Source organism: Sinohyriopsis cumingii, chromosome 10, assembly GCF_028554795.1.
Source record: "Sinohyriopsis cumingii isolate HCF-2022 chromosome 10, ASM2855479v2, whole genome shotgun sequence".
NCBI lineage: Eukaryota > Metazoa > Mollusca > Bivalvia > Unionida > Unionidae > Sinohyriopsis > Sinohyriopsis cumingii.
The window spans coordinates 63,749,872-63,767,913 of NC_142970.1; the positions used below are offsets into that span (position 1 = coordinate 63,749,872).

The following is an 18,042-nucleotide window of genomic DNA, read 5'->3' on the forward strand; positions in this document are numbered from 1 at the left end:
CTCTCGGTTGCTGTTTGTTCAAATTTCCATGGCCCATTTTTATTGATGTTCTTCGTATTATTTTTTTATTATTTTTATTTTTTTATTGTGTTTTTAATATTTTGTATTTCTATTAGATGTTGAGTACATCTTTTTTGTTGATTTTCCTTGTTGGTATCATTTATGAAGAAGTCTCAAAACACACAATCATCGTTTTTTTTTTCTTTCGTTCACGAAACGCCGTCGCTGTCCCGGTTTACGTGCAATTCATTTCGTCTTATTAATGACGGAGAACTTTCCATCTTTTGATTTTAAGAATTTTGCATTTTGCCTGCATTTTGAGTCCACGAGAAAATTTTGGAAAAGTTCGTTTTTTTCTTCTTCAGACTTCCAATGCCAGACTGCATCATGAACACGGTAGATTCGTTCTTCATTAGTCAGTTGATAATTTCCTGTGTCATGTAGAGAACTGCTATAATCCATAAAATACAAGTCTGTAACGCCGTAAAGTTTGTGTATTAAATCTTTAGTATGTTTAGGCTTCCAGTCAACGGAAATTTTTAAAATATTGTTGATAGACTCTGCGTTGTTATTGGTCCAGTGTTTGTTTTCTTTGTTCTGTCGATTTGGTTCAAACACAAATTTTCGAAGTCTTGGTTTTAGATTCTTGACATAGTATTGTTCGAAGCTGTCAAACTTTTCTTTTATTAATTGCTCAAGTTTTTCAGATCGGTTTTCAAACTCAATGGTAGTATTGGCGTCCACGATACCTTCGCTACCAAACAGAGACCTCATGACTGTATCGCGCTCTACCTTGTCAATTCCTACCTTGTTTTGTAGATAAAACTCAATATTGTCTTTTAGATGTTTTGTGCACAAATATCGTCTAGCAGAAGGAAACACGTGTTCGATAGCCTTGGTCAGAGCTTTCTCGTCGTCCGTGCCTAATTCCATATTCTCTGATATTCGCATTTCTATATTTTCCACATCATTATAAAGTTCTGTTGCCACGTGTTCCAGGAATGATTTGTACGTTTTATACGACGCGTCTTTGTGCAGAAGTAGAAGACCAAGAAATATAGGATGGTCATTTGTATTTTTCCTCACAACTCTCTGATTTTTGTACACCAACAATGTCACATAAGTTTCCAAGGCCGAATGTTCGGTCAATGCCAGTCGGTTGGTTCTTTGTGTTTGTTAAGAAGTGTTTCAGATCCTTTATTTGTTCTTTTGTGTAGCAGATAATTGATGGCACTTGTAATTTGTTGTGTATCACAGTTTGTACGTAAGGGTGTTCATTTAACATTCCCAACACATCTAAAATCTCATCAGCTACATTGGTGTATCTTGCGCAGTTGCTCTTTTCTCTTTTTCTGGCATTATGCTTCTGGTTTCATATCACTCTGAAGTCACGTGCACAATTCATGGAGTCATCTTTTTTCAAGTAACGAAATAATTCTCTCGGTTGCTATTTGTTCAAATTTTCGTTCAATTTTTCTATTGTTTTATGGTTTGTTCTTGTGAATGTTTGTCCACTATGCACGTTCCCATGCGATTGTGAAGTTACTGGTTGAATTCCTTGATATTCGAACAGCGCAACATTGCTCAAGGTTTGATCAATTTTATTTAGAATGTATGAGACCCTTTTCTTAAAATTTGGATCTCTCTTGAGAGTAGCGTGGTACCGGCTTAAAACGACAATGCTATCCTCAGCAGGTTGTGGTTCGAGAGGTTCCCAGTATACCTGAACTTTGCATCTTTTCTTAAGGCAGTACTTTTGATTTTTGTGCTCAACATTTATCAGGTGTCCATTTTTAATCACAAATATTGATTTAGCTGTGTTTCCCTTTGCAGTATCCCATACCCCACAATCGTCGTAAAATTCCCATTTTTTCTTTGATTCCAATCGAGTTAAATTCATCGAGTTATCCACTAACAGAAAACAATTAGACTTATTACCCGGTGGTACCTCACTGTGTACATATTCTTTTTTAGTGATCAGTTTGTATGATTCTTGACCAGAGTGCCACTGTCCTGATGTTAATTGTTTCATGTTTATAGGAACTGGGAAAGAGGCAGGTTTGGCATCATTTTCAACTTTCTCATCAGTGTTGTCACCGTTTTTTTCAGTTGACGTAACAGAGTCATCATTGGTGATTGATTGGTCGCTTTGCTGATCTACAATGTAACCTTTTTCTATGAGAAACTGTATTGTCTCCGATAATGTCTTTGATGATGCTGATTTCTCGGTTCTGGTAATTTTAACATCCTTCTCCATGTTGTCCGTGACTTCGAAAGAAAATTTCCGCTTATTGCTTACGATTGGTGTACTCATTTCTTTAGGCTGAAATTGTTCGTTGTTTGCATGACTGCCAATATTCTTTAGAACCTGGACAAAATGATTGGCAGTCCAGATGTTACCACGTGTTGGACCAATTTTGCTCCATAATATGGTAAGCTGTGCATTGTTTATGATATCTTCTGTAGAAAACAATTTAGTCAACACTTCATGAGTTTTGTCCAACGGACCATTCATTCTAGGATACAGAGCCTGAATTGGTAAACCTACTACAGCAGAAAGGGCCATTATAGTCCATATTGATGAATATCCACCATCTGTGCAGCATGAAATGAGGGATTCCTCATAGGAGGGAGAATAGTCCATTAACTGGTCAAAGTCAGATCGTGACTTGTAAGTTTCAGCATTTCGTGAAATTTCAATCGATGTGCGCAACCTCAGTTCTGACGCCAAAACTTCACTACCCGTCAACGCAATTGAAACAGAGTTGAAAAGGCAGTTGCCGTCGCCAGTAGATAGCGAAGGTACACCGAAAGAAGACAAACCACACTTGTTCATGATTTCTTGTGCGTTTCGATCTATTTCCACAAAATCGGACGGGATGATCTGTTTTCCATACAACTGAAAGGACTCCAGGAACTGTCCCTCTCTTGTTGCTGCGAAGCAGAGACTGTCAACACCGTAACACGACATCTGTGCTAAGCGGCATAATCCTTCAGTGTAGTTGTTGGTTGAAGTCCCCATCTCTAACGTGAAGCAGTTGTTGCATACATATGGTACTTTATCGTTTTCCTAAAAGATATTCAATTTTTCTGCAGATAACTGCTCACATTTGGAATGATTCCATTGTTTGCAAGAGTCGCAAAGTATGCAGTCAGACGTACAATTTAAACGACATGAACCGCAGGGCCAAAATGCTGCTCTTTCTGTAGCGATAATATTGCGCTTTTTCGAAGCCATTTTAGATTTCGAATTCTAGATTGAACTAATAAATATTTTAGTATATGAACCGACAAGCGGATCAGATATGAAATGCAATAAAATTAATGACGTTTATATACACACCAGGTAAAGACGTTTATAATGAACGTATCTGAGCTAAGTAAGCACTTTTACGCGCAAACAAAACAAACAAAAGAAACACCTTTTATACTGATTAATTAATTGTGCGGCTCATTAATCAAGCAGATTAATGCCAGAATATCGTCCATTATGTCCAATTACGGCATCCTTTTTGGTTTCCCTTAATACATTAATTGGCTTAAACTCCCCACGCGAGTATTCAATAACACTGTAGCCATTAAGAAGATTAAATACACGAGCCTTACAATTTGCCAAACAAATCACCTTTGATTTGCTATACATCTTTAATTTTGATACTGATTAATGTAGTCAAAGAAAGGCACACTTTTCGGTTATCCTTTAATTAGTTATTTAATTGGCATAGGTTTTGTTAACACAATAAAATAATTAAAAGATTATAAATGTAGCGCCCTTCGGATCTAATTATTAAGCGGACCCCTGTTTGTCAGAGAAAAAGATTTTTTTGAAACAAAAATTTGTAACCGATTTATTTTATTTTTTTAATTGTATAAATGTATACTGGTTAGGTGAGAGTGTTTCGGGAGAGTCTTGGGGTGACACTGGACAACAAATTTTTACAAAAGTCATGTTACTGAAATAAAATTAGTCAATTCTTATCAATTTTTATGTGCTGAACACGAATATGACAGTCAAATTGCAAAATTGGCTCTAGTTTTTTTGTAATCTGCAAGAAATTAATGTTTACATAACGAAATGCATTCCAATAGTAAAAGGTCAACTGTAATAGCCTACCTATAAAAATCAAGTCATTGACTACATCTTAGATTTCTTCGCCTGTCTCTTGTACAGCTGTTCGGGAGCATCTCTGAGGAGTGTCCAGCAGTAGTCAGCCAGCATTGTAGTGGACCATTTTCCCTGGTATCTTTGTTCCATTGTTGCGATATCTTGATGAAAACGTTCGCCGTGTTCATCACTAACAATACCACAGTTGCTAGGAAAGAAATCCAAATGGGAATGAAGGAAGTGAATCTTTAGAGACATATTGCAGCCAAGTTTCTTATGCTTCATCAACATGTCTTCTACAAGTTCCTTATAGTTTTCTGCCCTAACATTTCCGAGGAAGTTTGTAGAAACTAGGCGAAAAGCATTCCATGCTTGTTTCGCGTCACCTTCCAGCAAGTTGTTGAACTGGTCATCTTTGAAAAGCTCTCGAATCTGAGGACCCACAAAAACTCCCTCTTTAATCTTTGCTTCGCTGAGTCGAGGGAATTTTTCATGCAGGTATCGGAATGCTGGCAAAGTCCGGTCAATGGCTTTCACGAAGTTCTTCATCAAACCTAGTTTGATGTGAAGGGGTGGTAGCAAGATTTTCTGAGCCTCAACCAGAGCTGGGTGTTGGATATTCTTCTCTCCAATGGCTACATTCTGCCTGTGAGTCCATTCCTTCCTCATGTAGTGCATTTCCCTTGCTCGGCTATCCCACTCGCATAAGAAACACATGTATTTTGTATATCCTTGCTGCAGTCCCATTAAAAGGGCAACTACCTTCAAATCACCACAGAGGTGCCAGCTGTACTTGTTATACTCAATGGAATTCAGTAGCTGCCTTAAGTTATCGTATGTCTCTTTCATGTGGACAGCATACGCTACTGGAATAGATGGAAGAATGTTTCCATTGTGCAAAAGCACAGCCTTGAGACTCAGTTTCGAAGAGTCCACAAATAGTCTCCATTCTTGTGGGTCATGAGTGATTTTTAAAGCATTCATGAGGCCCTCAATATCGGAACAGAATATCAGATTACTTTCCTTTCTGAAGAAAGGCTCCAATTGCTGGTGGCGCTTTCGATATGCAGTAATTGTGACATCTTCTTCTAGAAGATTCCATTGTTGGAGTCTTGATCCTAGCAATTCTGCCTTGTTCTTTGATAAGTCCAAATCACGAATCAGGTCATTTAGTTCTTCCTGTGTTATTCTGTGTGGGGTTGATGATGCACCACAGTGAAAATCTGGATCACTGCATGCTGATGGACCAGGAGAAGAACAGGTCGACTCACCTTTGTCTTCGTCAGATGAATCAAGAGAATATTCTGCTGGAGGTTCTGGAATAGGAAGTCCCTCACCATGTGGAACTGGTCTCAATGCAGACGGAATGTTTGGGTAGACTATTCTCGACTTCTTTCGCTTCGTTATTCCGCCGGAAAGAGGAGGAACCAAGCAGAAGTAACAGTCATTTAGGTGGTTGCTTGGCTCTCTCCACACCATTGGGACTGCAAACGGCATTGATGACCTTTTGCAATTCAACCACTGTGAAAGCTGTGTTGTACATGTAGCACAGCATATATGCGGAGCCCAAGGCTTGTCTTGGTCACCAACCTTGCATCCGAAGTAAAGATGATATGCCTTCTTCACTTGAGAATTGATACTTTTCTTCTGGTTGGCAAATGTCACTTCCCCACAAATATAGCAAAAATTGTCCGCGGTATTAACACACTTTCGAGGCATTACTGTTCTTTATTGTACGTAAATGGATAAAATAATAAGTTTTATGTAACAGTAGCTTGAACTGTCTCGCACAACGTCTAAAATATTTTAAATGCTGAACCTATCTGATTGGGCTTTATATAGTACACTGCTTACGTCAGCTTCAGCAGCCGCCTGGCATTAGTATAATAGGCCTACACATGTATAGTACACTGCTGACGTCAACTTACTTCAGCAGCCGCATGGCATTAGTATTGCATTGCATCAGAAAATGATGCAATCAACTGTGAATGATGTGAGCATGATGGTATTATGCAATGTTACATCATTATTCCGGATGTTGCTGCAGTCCTACTGGAGAAATTTACACAGTGAAACATAGAAAATGAGGTATATGAATATCTTCAAAACGAGAGCCAATACAAATTTTTCACGGTTATATTCGTGTTCGGCACACCAAAATACTACAGATTAGGGCCTTTTCAAGTCAGTAATGATTTCACTGTTGACCAGTGTGATCAGTCGCTCCCATTTAGGACCGATGTACTTCCGGTTCTTGTTACGGATGTGCGCTGCAAACCAGTGTACTGTTCCGAAATGTTGAGGAAATGAAATTCTATGCGAATTCGGCCATACCGTTTATTTTATTGACATGCATCATGATATCTACTGCTAATATCCCAAATATCCCAGAAGATTTGACAAATGCTGAAGAAAATACCGAATCCTGCAAAATGTTACGTTCCGAGCCAGAAAGAGAAAGTACAAGTGAGCTAACAGCCTCATGTACTCGTACCACAGTTGACGCGAGCATCAATTGTGATGAAGACAATGCACTAGCGCTTGTACCTTATAATGAGGAAAATATTCTCCCACATCAAAAAAAGGAAAGAACGTTTCAGTTTATGGGTCAAACTATTACAATTAAACAAGAGTGGAATAGTCTCGGTGTTGCGGCAGTTGTTTGGGATGCAGTAAGTGTGATGAAGCAAATGGGCAAGTCGCCTCCCCTGATATTTGTAATTTTCACCAAAACTATAAATATCAGGGGAGATGTCTTACATTGTTGGACTATTTAAGTATTTAAGCTAGATTTGGATTGGTGGTAGATTTGGATGTTTTGTGAAACCGGGCAAATGCAGGTGTGTGATGGGGGGAGGGAGTGCAGGACCAGCGGGGTCCCAAGATCACCATCAAACAACTTTTTTTTTATTGGGAGGGTGCCCCAGGAATTAAGTTATGCCAAGAGTAGTGGCAAAATTTGTAATTGCCAGTATATTTAGGTCATTATTCCAACATAAAATGTCACCATTTTATCAGTAAACAATTTATCAAATCAAAGAAAGTCAAATATCATGTGGAATCTGCACTATTCAAATTTGGTTTTATTTCTGTCTCACCTGCAAAAGAAGATCATCGGACATGGGTACCACTTTTTCATTGGCAATATCTGTGAGATTTCAGTGCTGCACCTTAGTTTACCTGTCAGAGGGAACATTTTACACACCTCCATCACCCACTAATGATCAAGGTATGGGGAGACATAGGCAGTTTGGGACCAGACATTGTTACCTGGACTTGATTAAGGTGAAATAGTTTGATCTGATTTTATTTCATTGAGGTTACTCCTGTAAAGTGATGCAAAATGCAGTAAAGTTGACCTCTCGGTTCTCTTTTATCATCTACAAATAACTTGCAGATTTTGTTGACTATACATATAATATTGACAAAAATATTCCTTATTTGATTCCTTTGACATTTGATTCCATACTCAAACATGCAACCTATCATGAAAATACTCACAAGACATTACTTGGTGTTGGGGGGGGGGGGGGCGCGTATAAGAAATTTATAATTTTGTGAGAAATGGAACTCAGGAGTGAGGCAGTGAGGTATCACACAGATGTTAATACCACTGGTAGTGTTAAAAATTTGTGCTGATTTTTCTTTTTATAAAGCCATAGAACAATTCGATGTAAAATAAAATTAAAAAATGTATGGCTGGATCTGGGCAATAAGCTTTGAAAATCTGGTTGCCCAGTAAATGAATGTAATAGCCTCCAAGATTGTTCTAATCAAAATTATAAACAACTTTTGTCATATTCTTTGTTCTAATTGCACACAATACTTGTAACTCACCATCAGTCCTGCTGATGGAAAAGTGTTGATCAGGTTCACATGCATACTTAATCTGTCTGTGATCAGGATAATCCTCTTTTCATATAAATTGATATCCATGTAGTATTTAGCTTTCTCTGATCAAAAACCATATTTTATATTGATAGTTTACATAGTTACAGGTAATGTTATCATAAATCGTGGAAAGAACTTTTCAGTTTATGGATCAAACTCTTGCCATTAAACAAGAGTGTAACAGTTTGTATGATGTCTGCAATGTTTCAAGTCCCATAGTAAAATGATAATGCAGTTAATGCCAAGGTCTTGTGTTAAAGGATGGTGATAATGTAAGCAATGTTAAGGTCTGTCAGCAGTACTAAGGTAATTATTAAGGGATGGTGATAATGGCAGCAATGCCAAAGTTCTGCATTAAAGGATGGTGATAATGTAAGCAATGTTAAGGTCTGTCAGCAATACAAAGGTAATTATTAAGGGATGGTGATAATGGCAGCAATGCCAAAGTTCTGTGTTAAAGGATGGTGATAATGTAAGCAATGTTAAGGTCTATCAGCAATACAAAGGTAATTATTAAGGGATGGTGATAATGGCAGCAATGCCAGAGTTCTGTGTTAAAGGATGGTGATAATGTAAGCAATGTTAAGGTCTGTCAGCAATACTAAGGTAATTATTAAAGGATGGTGACAATGGCAGCAATGCCAAAGTTCTGTGTTAAAGGATGGTGATAATGTACGCAGTGCTATGGTATGTGTTAAAGCATAATGATAAAGTAAGCATTATTAATGTCCTGTGTTAAAGGATGGTTATAATATAAGCAATGTTAAGGTCTGTCAGCAATACTAAGGTAATTATTAAGGGATGGTGATAATGGCAGCAATGCCAAAGTTCTCTGTTAAAGGATGGTGATAACGTAGGTAGTGCTGTGGTATGTGTTAAAGCATAATGATAATGTCAGCATTGTTAATGTCCTGTGTTAAAGGATGGTGATAATGTCAGCAATGCTAAAGTCATGTGTTAAAGGATGGTGATAATGTTGGCATTGTTAATGTCCTGTGTTAAAGGATGGTGATAATGTTGGCATTGTTAATGTCATGTGTTAAAGGATGGTGATACTGTCAGCCTTGTTAATGTCCTGTGTTAAAGGATAATGATAATATTGGCATTGTTAATGCCCTGTGTTAAAGGATGGTTTTAGTGTCGGCAGTGCTAAGGTCCTGTGTTATCATCGGCATCATCTGCCATACTGAAACAGTAAAATTCAACAACAAAAGATATATTACTGCAATATAAAAATGTTTAAACTGATAAGATAGTATTCCCATTTTGACTAAATCATCACAACACCAGTCACAGATGATGCAATTAACTTACTAATTTCTATTTTTACAGGCAATTATTCTGTGTCATTACCAGGAAAATCATCCTGATTTAGTCCGAGGAAAATCAGTTATAGAGTTGGGTGCAGGATCAGGATTAGTTGGAATGGTGGCAGCTTTGCTCGGTAAGACCAGATCTAAATTTATGTTGTTGTGGGGTTTAACGCCATTTTTCAGCACAAGATAGGCTGTACATAGCAGCCAGTATTAATGGTGGAGGAAGAACCCGAAAAGAACCACCAACCCATGAGAAAATTAAATTTATGTAGTATGTTACCAAGATATGATAGATAATAAGTTCTGTCAGAAAGGACATTTTTTTGTATTTAAGTGCTTTTGTATTTTACATGTACAAGTATTTGTTACTCTCAAAAGTACATTTTTTTTTACATTTTGACATGACTGCCAACTTTGACATCCAAGAGTAATCAATCCATTTCATTCTAAAGTGACCCTTGGCATATTTAGCTTGCCAGAGCAGCATCTACCACTCTGCTATCTGGAGGGATGCAACTGAAAGAAATTTATCTAAAGAGAATGCTCAAGAAACATCTTTGCCTCCAAAGAGAATGTTATCTCATTTTGCTGAGTGGTCTAAAACGCTTACCATTCCGGATCACTGCCATCTCGCCTCTGTCTATGTGGGTTTGCATCACAGATTTGGCTAAGGTGGGTACATGAGAAAGCTTGCCAGTAGCTTCTCGTAGGTCTGTGGTTTTTCCTGGCTTCTTCCTCCGCCATGTATACTGGCCGCCATGTATAGCCTATCTTGTGGGGCCCCAAGTGGCCGAGTGGTCTAAAGCGTTCTCCATTATGGATCACTGCCATCTCACCTCTGTCTGCATCGGTTCGAGTCTCGGATTCAGCCAATGTGGGTATGTGAGAAAGCTTGCCAGTAGCTTTTCGTGTGTCAGTGGTTCTTCCCAGGTTTTCCTGGGTTCTTCCTCCACCATTAATACTGGTTGCCATGTATAGCCTAATGTGTGCTGAAAAATGGCATTAAACCCCACAACAACAACAACATCTCATTTTCTCCAACTCATACCCTTCACACACAAGTTTTACTTCAAGTCAAGACATGAGGATATAACGAAACTCATTATCCTGAATACCAATCTTGTAATAAACTCTCATGGGTTTATTAAGCCTGCTTTGGACACTAACTCTTTCAGCTGCAAGAGAGTATGTCTTCAGAGTGCTATTTCAGGTAGATATGGAACGACACATAACCATAGCAACATAACAGATGAGCAAATCAGTTAGGCCAAGTAGTGACTTGAAATGCATTTCATGCATGAACACCTGGATTGAAACTATGCACCCCTGAATGCACACGATAGACTTAACTGCATAACTACTGAATGAAAATTATTACAGATTTTGAAAATTATTACAAGTGTCCAGAAAATTATGGGTCCAGATACTTAAATTAATGATTGCGATTTTCAGGAGAAAATAAAATTTACATACATGTAGTACATTTTTTAAAGCTAATTTAAAACATAGAAAATTTAAGTTAGAATGTAAATGAAAGAATGTTATGGTGATCAAATAGTTGACCATCAGACCACGAAACTCCTTTGATTACCATGATGATCAAGTCATTAACTGAATGTATTGTCCATAGGCAGCAATACAAATCCACAATCACACATTTCCCTAAACAACATGGTAAACTTCTCCAGCACGCAAGTTTTATAAGTTCCTGTCATCTGGGTTTTATTCAGGGACAGATGTCTCCATAATAAACTCATTTTGGATGTATTTGGTTCAGTCTTTTGTGTTCCATGATTAAATTTATGAACCAGTCTAACTGATTTGGTTCATTTGCATATTTCAAGGAATCCTCACTATATTTTTGGAGTTGTAGTGTTGAGATTGTTTCAAGCATTTTTGATTCATCTCAGTATTAGAACTCGGCAGTTGCATACATTTTTAACCCTAGGCCGAGTCATACCAAAAACGTATAAAAATGGTACTAGCAGCTGGCTCACATGGTGCTCAGCATTAAGAGGGTAGTGTTAGGACTGGTCAGCCTGGTGTTAGGATAATGCGACTGGGTGGGACATGATGCTACATGTCTGCGGCATGATGCCTCAGTGCTAGACATCACTATAAGCTGTCACACTGCAGATATGGCGATATGACTGATAAATTGGTGAAACTATGTTAAAAATCAAAATAACACACACATACATTTTTATCATCTGGGTTGCTGTCATAGTTGGAGGTCATTCTCTGGTGAAGACAGTTTTGTTTGTTTAAAAAAAAAACACTTTATGTCCATTCAAACTGATTGAGCAGCATCATATATCAGCCGTGGTTGTGAACTTGCCCAGAGTCTACAAAAGTTGAGTACCTGGGGATACATGGTAATTGTAGATGTTTGGGTTTATCACCAAGGGCATGAACAAAAACTACAAATTTAGTTTACTGTGCAGTTTACCAGCTTTCTTTACATACAATAGATTCATTATTTTTAAATTTATACAAGTGTTCAAACAAATGTAATTATATGCCTTTAGGTGTGGAATTTACAAATTTTCATCTGCAAACGTTGCTGACTTACAATAATTAAAAATGAAACTACCCTCAGGGTGATTAAGAGAGCAAAATGTTGTATTGAAAATACATACATACATACATACATATATATATATATATATATATATATATATATATATATATATATATATATATATATATATATGTGTGTGTGTGTGTGTGTGTGTGTGTTAAAACCTGTCTTGAGAGATCACTGCTATGAAAGATCACCTGTTTTGAGAGGCCAGATCTCCATGCAGGTTTTTTTTATATTATAGTGTTATGACCTATTGTGAGAGACCACCTGTCTTTAGAGACCGATATTTTTTGGCAGAAGGGGTTGTCTTTCAAGACAGATTCTGCTGTAATATTAAACGTTGATGATTGTGTTTTGGTGAGAACTGTGGAGATAATGTGCCCATGTGTATGTGTGTACATGTTTGCTTGTAGAGCCTTCCACTTTGACAGCTACATTAAAACTTGCCTTGTGAGACCACTGCTATGAAAGACCACCTGTCTTGAGACCAGTTCTTTACGTGTACAGATTTATTGGTTATATAGTGTTATGACCTGTCATGAAAGGGTGTTATTTTTTGGCAGAAGGGCTTGTCATTCAAGACAGGTTCAACTGTATTACAGTACAAGCGATTACAATAGGTGCCATCTTGGAACAGTAGGTCCTTGGTTATAGTTCTCAACTTTCGATACAAGTGATAACCTGTGAACAATGAACCAATGAACTAACATAATAGAGGTCTTAGTTTGGCATTACACATTTTCTCATTCTGTTGATCATCAGTTGATCTATTTTGATTCTACTTATAATTTTTTCTCATGTTGTAAATATTTGCCTTGTTTGAACTTGACAGCATACATATCAGAGCATGTTTACGCCAAACAATTTATCTTTTCAGGTGCAAAGGTTATGGTGACAGACAGGGAGTCAGTAATGGAATACTTACAGAAGACAATTGATTTTAATTTCAAAGGTCAAGGTCACACTGTCTCAATAGAAACAAGGGCCTTAGACTGGACCAAAGATGTTGAGACATTTAATGAGACGTTTGATGTAGTGCTTGGTTCAGATCTTGTTTATATTGAGGAAACATTCTCAGATCTTTTGAAGATGTTGAACAGGATTAGCCGGGCAGACACGTTAATTCTGTTGTCGTGCAGAATTCGGTATGATAGAGATCGTTTATTTATATCAATGATGCAATCCGATTTTAATGTGGAAGAAATATTTTATGATTCATTCACAGATATAAGAATATATAAAGCCCAGAAAAGGTAATAAAGAATGAAGTCAATACAAATATTTTTGTTAGTTTTACTCCTTTAATTTTTTTAAATGATAAACTCGAAATAGTACAGAGAAGCAGAAGTGAAGTTAAAATTTTAATATAAGTATGTAGATTTTTGTCATTTATTAACTTTGAAATGTGACCAACAGAAACAGAACCGAAGAAGCCATCGTTAAACACAATTCTGTTCTGTCCTTCAACCATCTGACAAAAAAAAGTTTTTTCTACACAATTCCTGGGAACCTTGCATAATATTTTGGTACCCCCATTTAAAATTGCTTGTAATCATGCAGTAGGCAAAAAATACAAATAAACACCTGTGCATCACCATCAAGCTGGGAGACAACAAATCAATATTTGTTTTATATCTTTGCTGGTCATGGACTAGGCGAGCTTACAGGATGGTCTCTTGTCTGTCTATTAGCACAAGATTGTTATCACTACTCGTAAACTAGTTGGAGGATTCCCATGAAACTTTACACCCTCGCGTATTTATCCTAGGGTCTAATTGTCCTAAATGAAAATGAGCCTGCTCAGGGGATCCAATATGGCTGCCACAGTAGCCATCTTGAAAATGCCATTGCTACCCCTCTTGAAATGATGGTCGTATGAACTTTGACCCGAAAACATTTTATTATATCTGTCTCAAATGGTGCCATTCTGACTGCCAAAATGCTATGCTGAAAAAAATCTTGTGGGCACTGTGATGTCTAGAAGGTCCTAAATGATAATGGTGCTCACCTGACATCCAGTAGGGCAGTTACATTTGCCATCTTGAAATTTTTGTTATCATTAAAGACTCTAAACAGAAAATCATATTAACATGATGACCTCTTATTATGCAGAGCCAATCTGACATCCAGTATAGCCACCATGACAGCCATCTTTAAAATCTTTTCATGTCTACCTGTCCTAACTGGAAAGTTTTATTGTCACAATATTTTCTCCAAAAGATTTCTAATGGTGACTAGTTGGGCCAAAATCAAAAGATCCTATCTGACATTCAGTGTGGCCATCTTGAAAACATTGTTATCACTACTCCTTCTGTATGGATGGTCATATTTCAGTTAACTTTGGTTAATATAAACGACACTTTGGTGATTTTCTTGTATGGGCAGTCATTTGGTCTTTTCTACAGACAGCAGTTATCTAAACTGATATTTTTATGTCCACTTCATAAGTAATAACAGCAGTACTCCAGTACTGTAAGGTAATTGTCGTGCCCTGGCCAAGTCATTACCAAAGACTTATAAACATGGTACTAACAGCCGTCTCACTAGGTGCTCTGCATTAAGAGGTCAGTGTTATGACTGGTCGGACTGGCATCAGGATAATGCGACTGGGTGGGATATCATGATACATGTCTGTGGCATGATGCCCCAGTACAAGACATCACTATCAACTGGCAGACTGCAGACATTGTAGTGATATGACTGATTTTTTTAAAAGCTACATTAAAAATCAAGAACTCACAGAGGTAATTGTCAATGTGTAGCTGTGCAAGTACACCTGTATATTTTGTTTGCTCTATTTTGTCTTACTGGTTTAGGTCATGGGCAAGACAAAGTGCAAAGCTTTGCAAACATTATTAATTCAGGACTGAGGACCACTCTACATGTGTAGCTTGCTCCGGCTGCCAATCTATGGATACCTGACAGAGTTGCGTATTATGGACAGAAACTCAATGGCCTGTAATACTCGGGGTCATAAAGGGGATGGTATTAAAGCTCGCCTTAAGGGATGAAGATGTCAGATTATACTCTGGCAAATGGCAGGGTATTGCATCATAATAAACCTTTCTTGGCAGAACCAGTAGGCCATTTATGGGCTCGACACCAAATCACCTTCATCACCTGCCATTGAGCAGAAGATGCCCACCTTTGTGCCTCAGTACCCAGCGAATCTCACTTCTCAGCCTTTGACACTCAAAGCAATACTTTGAATATAGATCACCCACAGTCAATGTCAGACAAAATCCAGCTTTAAAATATGCCTGTCGGGAGGTTACTTACAATAATATAACATAATATATTCCACCTCCACAGCGGTATTCATTGGTGAAAGATATCCAGCTGGTGGAGACATAATGTATATCATAATGGTTCCATGCCAATATAAGGCCTTTGTACCCAGTTCCTATTACAGACGCAGAGCAGTTGATAGTTAAAAGTCTTGCAAAACCTTGTCTCTCAACCAGAGTCATTTATCTGTCCTAGGGTCACCTATTTATGAGGTCATTGCAATGATACTGTTGTCCAAGTGCCAAGTGAAAGTTTGCTGTTTGGAACCAACAATGCATGCAAGATTCCATCTCAGGAACAGGAGAACCTCACTTTACTTACATTGGGTGGTCTCTTAGAGGTACAGCCTTTGAGTTGACAGTTTGTACAGACATGAGCACCATGTGCTGGGGTGCACATATCCTTCCATCATTACAGGTGGACAGATGCTCACTTGGGATCATCTATTGCAAATCAGTATTCAAGTGACAAAAGCCATATGGAGAGCCTACGTTGAAGGGCATTCTCATTCTGTGTGACATTTCCATTGTGGTGAATAATCATAATAGGCATGAGGAGAACGAAGTCCGCATTCTTTTGCATTCTTCTTTGGGAATTTCTCTTCAAAAACAAATCCATGGACAAGTTCGTTATATTCCAGGTCAGATACAGATATTAACGGACTAGCTCTCCCAAAAGAATCAACTAATACAAGTAGAACACTCAATTCATTGCTTGATTTTCACTTGTATATGTGCCCACTGCGACTGACCACAGTTGGCTCTGTTGGCAACAAGGGAATTGCAAAGCTTCCAACCTTTGTCTAACCAACCCTTGATCTAAAGACCTAGGCAGTCAACACTCTTTCCATTGGAATGATTTGGATACATATGCTCACCTTCCAACAGACCCATTCTGGGATGTGGTACAGAAAGCAAGAGGATCGGAATGTAACATCATCCTGATTGTGCTCAAGTGGGAAAATCCTGGATCGAAGACCTCATCAATACAGTAACTAAAATCCCCAGTAGAAAGAAATTTCTTAATCTGCTCAAGCAACCACACGTGTTCCATACCAATCCAGATTTGTCAAACCTCCATACCTGGATCATATTAAACAAGCCCTTGTAAATCAACAATTCTCTCAAGTGGTGGAGAAAATCACTTGAGCGAGACTGCCCTCCACCTGAAGTGCATGAGGGAAAAGGAGAATTTTTGCACACATTATGCTGCTGGTCGCGTCAATACCTCAATAGCTGACTTTGGCTCTTTGGTGAGAAACAGCTAGTACCAGTCATAATAAAAGGTTATATGTCCTCCATGTTGAGTCATCAAAGAAGATAGGATATCAAACAAGATCTATTCAATCTCCTGTTGATTTTGAGTTTACACATCCAAAGGTGTTGGCTTTTTGTCCAACATGAATCTATCATGAGTGCTAACCTGCCTAAAGAAGAGTTTGAATCAATCTTGAGGGATTCATTGGTTCACCTCTCATACAAGACATGCTTCCTTCTTGCACTAGAGATGGCAGGCAGAATTAGCGAGACACATGCTTTATCAGTTGAGCTGAACTACTTACAGTTCCAACAGGATGGGACAGTATAGCTTACAATGGCCCCTGCTTTCCTTGCCAAGAACCACCTCTTGTTCATGGGGAATTAGACTTTTGTAGTGAAATCCCCATTGCAAGGTCGTATACAGTAGTGCAAGCTCTGAAGCAGTACTTAAAAAATGCAGAGCCAGTACATCAAGGGAGATCACACCTATTCTTACTCGACAACAAGGGAAAGAATTACACAGCAGCACTTTTGTCCTGGATAAAATTGGTTATTTGCTCTGTATGGTGGGAAATAATCACAAATGAGTCTGTTATGCACTTTATTTCATGAAGTTAGGGCAGTTGCCACAAGCATTGCATTTGAGTGAAACTCTTACCTGACATTATCTATGCCTTGGAATGGAGGTCAGAGAGCTCTGAATGGGTACTTGGGGTACCCGCCCATTGATAATAACCCAGGTAATAAAATAAGCCACTGGGTACCCATTTACCATATACAAGTTTTTTTTCCAGTGCATGTGACCCCATAAGTCCTTGGCTTGTAAAGGCAGCAATCACTTTGTTCCCAAGCTGACAATCCTTTTGATGGGGTCATAAATATAGTACTTGTTCAGTGCCAAGTAGAGTTCTGCCTCTTCCAGTAAATATCTGACCCTAATCTCTTAGCTTGTTGTCCCAAGTGGTAACACGCAGATTGAGCTGTGAGTTATTCTTGTTCAGTGGTAAGTAACCTGTCACACAACTGACATGTATTCAGTTGCCACGTTAAATAGATTTCACAAACTGTACGGTCAAAGTGTTGCTTACAGAACCCAAACTCAGTCTGTACCTGCATATGACAGTGAGGTCAAGCAAAGGGAATCAGATGGTATTTACGATGACTAGACCAAAACAGTTGACTGTACAATGGAGGATATTGGAACTTTATCAGAAAATGACGGTGAATTATTAGATTTTGTACCAGATGACATCAGATAGTGCCATTTGTAGGATGCTGTGAATTAAAATAAACTTTTGCATGAAATTCATCCCAGTTCAACTTGCATGAGGGAAAAATTTCCTTTCGAAGTCGCTCCTGGACAGATGAAGTCTATTCTCCAGTGAGGTTATAATAAGTTATCTCACATACCTTAGGAATCAGAGAAGACCTCTCCAGGGCAAGGGCATGTAACTCTCTTCTTCTTACCTATCCTTCTACGGTATTGTGATCAATTCAAGTACATGTAATTGAAGAAATCATAATACACATATAGCCTCCCTTCAAGTTACATCTATTTGAAAAGCATGGCTGAAGTATTCACAGGATATGGCGCCACTC

At 38.2% G+C, this 18,042-nt stretch overlaps 1 protein-coding gene across 1 annotated transcript; it reads left to right on the forward strand.

The window, feature by feature from the left end:
• The first annotated feature begins 6,361 nt into the window (after positions 1-6,361).
• On the forward strand, positions 6,362-13,827 carry LOC149790265 (protein N-lysine methyltransferase METTL21A-like). Its single transcript, XM_089972311.1, has 3 exons — positions 6,362-6,777; positions 9,329-9,440; positions 12,774-13,827. The coding sequence occupies exons 1-3, from the start codon at positions 6,412-6,414 to the stop codon at positions 13,151-13,153; spliced, it is 858 nt and encodes a 285-aa protein (XP_089828437.1). The 5' UTR covers positions 6,362-6,411; the 3' UTR covers positions 13,154-13,827.
• Positions 13,828-18,042: the final 4,215 nt, after the last annotated feature.